Source organism: Saimiri boliviensis, chromosome Y (genome assembly GCF_048565385.1).
Source record: "Saimiri boliviensis isolate mSaiBol1 chromosome Y, mSaiBol1.pri, whole genome shotgun sequence".
In the NCBI taxonomy this organism is placed as follows: domain Eukaryota; kingdom Metazoa; phylum Chordata; class Mammalia; order Primates; family Cebidae; genus Saimiri; species Saimiri boliviensis.
The window spans coordinates 11,764,353-11,768,990 of NC_133471.1; the positions used below are offsets into that span (position 1 = coordinate 11,764,353).

A 4,638-nucleotide genomic window follows, 5' to 3' on the forward strand; every position below is an offset into this window, starting at 1 on the left:
TTCCAAATAACTCTGTCAGTAACATTGGGCTATTGCAGCAGAAAATTGCCTAAAAGACTATTATTTCTTTCTCTGTAGATAACTGAACGACCTTACCAAGGAATATGGCAAAGTTATTGCCAAATAATGAAAAGCACACACACACACACACACACACACACACACACACACACACACACACCACACCACACATATAAAATATACTATACTGTATATGTATATATCTTATATATATTAGCCATACAAATATGTATATCCGTTCAATATATGTTTTAAATTAAATAAAATGCAACACGATTTCACTCTTAACCATATGTTTAGAAATAAATAAAAAGCAACCATAAGGGTAAACATGTAATTTTATTGTTCAACAAGATAATTGCAGAATTTTTGCATTTTTTTTCAAGGAAAATGTTAGTCTCTATGGTTGTGCATTATATGGTACTCTTTTAGTGTCACTCTAGTATCAGCTGTAATTAGGGTTTTATTTTCCCAATGAAGATAGGTGAAAAGCTGGCTTGAAAGCAGAGTCAGCAGATATATCAGCTATCATGGGCCCTAGCAACCACAGGTTGCCTGCTGGTAGCAGGTTAGGATAAGGAGTCTCATTTATTGACACCTCAGGATATCTGCTTGGAAAAGTTGATGGTTTCACTATCAACTCCAAAAGACTATTTTGTGAGGAAGATATGATTTGGTATTGAGAAGGTGTGGTTGTAATGCAATTAAAAGTGTGGTCATTTGCTTGTATGTAGGTGCTATGAGATTGCATATGAATACTGGCCAACTGATTTAAAATAGCATTTTGATTTGTTGCAATGCATTCTGTTGGTCCAAATGAAGTTGAAGATGGAGTAGGAGGAAAGCCACTTCTGGTTGTGTCAGGCAAACTGGCAATTCTTTGGCTGATGGAAGGTTTTCTTATCAGAGGCATATTTAAATTTGTAGAGGTTGAAAATGATCCTTCTCCACTAGTTTCAGCAATTAATCCAGAATTATGATTATCTGTGTCAACCCCTGCTCTAAAGTGCTTCTTATTGAAACCTTCAGTGAATAAAGTAGACACAAGAGAAGCATTTCTAATCCCAATTCTTCTTTTCATTTTTACTAAAAGTTGAGGATAGCCACGTTTGAAATTTGGATTACAATAGACTTTTAACTAAAAGCAAAAGAGAAAGTAATTCAGTGTCATTTTAAACCAAGAGAAAAGTGGCAATAGCACATATAACACAAAAAAACTCAGATTTCTGTCTTATCACACAAAGTTAATGTCATCAAATGATGCAGGAACATTGTTTATTCTTTCCAGAAACGTGACTTTTGGGGAGAAAGTGCACTCAAATTGTCAAGCCCTTGAGAAAAATCATGTTACATAATAATAGTTACATTTCATTATTGGCTTTGGTAAATTTCTCTGGAATTTATTGGTAAAATTCAGAGTTGTTACAAAATTTCTTGAAACCTGGAAAGCTTAATGCAGAAGCTGCCCTCAGTGATTGTAAAATCTTAAACAATTTTTACTTTGATGTTTATATAATTTACAAAATCTAAACTTACTGCATGTATCAACATATTTACTGATGTACAAAATAAAATTACCTATATACTCTACATAAAGAGACCACTGAAATGTTTTAAATACCTTGCTTACAATGGGGACTTCTTTTTCTTCTTCCAGAAAATCTGCTAGAAAAGCAGATCTTTGAAAATTCCGTCGAATTTTACTGAATCCATAAAGGTTGAGCTGTCGAACTAAGCTTTTTATACTCTCAGCTTTAAATATTCTGTAAGGATCTTTTCTTTCCAGAATTTCTTTCTTGAAAAGTTCTTCATGAATCACTATGCAAGTTCCATCCTCATCCCATGAAATGGACTTGAACTGGTCACTTTCAACTATTTTCCAAAGTTTTCTGGGAAAAGTCTGAGAAGTAAAATCATTACCCTTATCTAGCTCAGAGACACAAACTGTGTAACCTGGACTTTTTATCAAGGATCCTTGTGACAAAACCTGAAAAGCATTTTCTTCAATTATTGACCTTAAGTCGGAGTCTTCAGAGAATATGTCTTCACCCAACAGAAACCTAGTGGAAGCTTCTGAACCAGTCAATTTAACTTTAGGAGAAACATCTTGAGTTTCTGAAGAAATATCTGCCATCTCAAATAAATATTTTCTCACCTAATCCTCCAGCCTGCATGGCTTTCAACACTGCGGTTTGAAAACCTGCTGCAGTAGGCCTAAGCAGGTAAAGTAATCTAGACCACTGCAATGGTTCTCAATTGGAGTAGCTATGACATCACAAGGGGCCTTTGGTCTCCTAGCAACACACATGAAATTAAATAAATAATGTCCTCAGTACCTGAAACACATGCAATTTTCTCACTGACACACACACTCTGACTAGATTTGTTCCAGGGGACACAGGGTCTGGTAACTGGGCAGTAGAGATAAATAAAGATTATTAAAGCTCTGTCAGTTTGGCATACTGAATTGAAAACTGATGCACTACACGGTAAAAAGAAATGCCCATAGATATTATCGGTATTTTTCTAGTTGTCAGGGGCTGGGAAATAGAAGTAGTTCTTTAGGAGATACAGGGATTTCTGTTGATGGATAGAAATATTTAGGAACAAAAGAGAAAAGATTATTGTACAACAACATAAACATATTAAATTCCGTTGAATTGTACACTCTAGTAACTTTATATGATTCAAAACTAACTTTCAAATGTTAAGATGAAAACAGATGTAACTAAAATATCTGATTAGATTTCAGAATAAAAAGTAAGTTACAAGCATATCCATTCAAAACATTTATGTATATTTTTAAAATTAATATTGATTTTGTTTGCTATGTTTATAAATATCTGACAAATGTTAATGATATACAATATTTTAAAGCAGGTGATCTTGGAAGCAGATACCAAAGAATGGAAGATTAAAAAAAAAAAAAAAAAAAAAAAAAAAAAAAAAAAAAAAGCAAAAGGCAAGTTTTTTAAGTTAAATAAATTTTTATGTGTATCCAAGCAGAATTTTTAATTATTTTTTTTTATTTTGCTCAAATGACCTAATGTCAATTAAAAATTATTTTTTCAGAAATCATCTGTGTGATGTAACATAACTGTCTAACAAAACAGGAATTGAATTTGTAATGTAATCTTAACGTTAAATAAAATATTTATTGAATTTTTATACATTCATGGTATAAATAATTTCTGTATGTTCATGGTTTAAAAGTGGTATATTAAAATTTTAAGTATTTGCATTGGCAAGTTTTGAATATGTGCGGAGGAAAGAAACGATAATTTTTATGTTTCTCACACCATAGAAGGCAGTTCTCTCATAATTGAAAGAGATGTTATTGTCAGAAGTTTGTCTTGGTTTAATGTAGTTTAGGTTTCATGGGTAATTTTGTATAGTTTTATTTCAGAATTTTTTATATATAACACAATGTAATAAAAATGTCCACATCAGTAAACTCCTTCTCAAGATAAAACAGGTGTTTCTACCAGAGGTGGTTCATCAATTTTTACAATCTTTTTGTTTTGAAAAATGGACAATTAAAATATTTTTTTAATTTTTTGCTTTTCAGGAAAATGTTTATATTGCACTGCCTGAAGTACAGGCTTCTTCTGTGATGGGAGGGGAGGAATGATTACTGACAGCACCAAAAGGTGGAACAAGAGTGTGGGGGAAAAAAAAAAAAAAAAGGAGTTAATGGTAGAATCAGAAAAAGAAACCACATTAGATGTTGGACAATCTGCGTCAAATGGTGGCTGAGCATTTTGGGAAGCTAAGACAAGTGACAGTGTAGAGAGGAAAAATGCCTTGATGTTTTCAGTGGGAGACAAAGCTGTTACCTGTCTCCAAACTTCAAGCCTACATTTAGTCATAACGAGGCAAGAAAATAAGCAATTTTATGTAAGAAACATGAATGTAAAATGGCCTTAATCCACTATCTTCTGTAAAAGAGTAAGACGTCTGACCTCTTTTCTGGTAGCCTTTGATACACATTATGTTCTTGTTAAATGTGTATATATAATTTCACAACAAATTTGTTTTCATTTTCTCCTATCTTTTTGAAGAGAATGCACATGTTGGGCGTAGATTTTGGTTTTGATTCTATTTTTCCAAGGAGAAAGCTGAGTGTATCTGAGGAAAAACCATAGAAAGAATCGGCCAGCCTAGTGGCTGATGTCTGTAATCCACATTTTTAAAACAAGCATTTTGAGAAACACAGGGAGCATTTTCTGGATGTTATCTTGCCCTGTGACCTTGTGTCTGGTCATCAAGAGAAGAAGACATGCCTGGGAACTTTGCTGAGAATGTGGGGAGGAGAGATAAGGTAGGTTTTTTAAGGAGTTAGTTAATTTCAAACAGAGACTGGGGTGAGGTATTATATCGAACACAACACAGTGAACTATATTTTATTATGCAGCAAATACAGACTACTGTTGTTACTATTAAATTTCACATTTAATATGTGGCTCTTTATTAATCCATTAATAGGAAGCAACACCATTGCTTTAAACATTTACTATCACTTAGAACTTAATATTTGGTAAAGGTTACTTGGTGCTTCTATGAGCTTACAAGCTTATTTAGTAGATCTCTTTTATGCCTGTTTGGTTTTTGAAGCTG

The 4,638-nt window shown here is 33.0% G+C and overlaps 1 protein-coding gene across 1 annotated transcript; it reads right to left on the reverse strand.

The window, feature by feature from the left end:
• Positions 1-484: 484 nt before the first annotated feature.
• On the reverse strand, positions 485-2,155 carry LOC141583070 (heat shock transcription factor, Y-linked-like). The gene is made up of 2 exons (XM_074392468.1): positions 1,643-2,155; positions 485-1,159 (listed from the first exon to the last, which is right to left on the reverse strand). The coding sequence occupies exons 1-2, from the start codon at positions 2,153-2,155 to the stop codon at positions 485-487; spliced, it is 1,188 nt and encodes a 395-aa protein (XP_074248569.1).
• Between the last annotated feature and the right edge of the window lie 2,483 nt (positions 2,156-4,638).

What these genes read in the sequence shown, in the direction of transcription:
- LOC141583070 (XM_074392468.1), bottom strand. Translation starts at nt 2,155, where the DNA reads ATGGCAGATATTTCTTCAGAAACTCAAGATGTTTCTCCTAAAGTTAAA. An exon ending in AAGTCCCCATTGTAAGCAAG is followed by an intron (nt 1,160 to 1,642) that starts GTATTTAAAACA and finishes TTTTGCTTTTAG; the next exon opens with TTAAAAGTCTATTGTAATCC.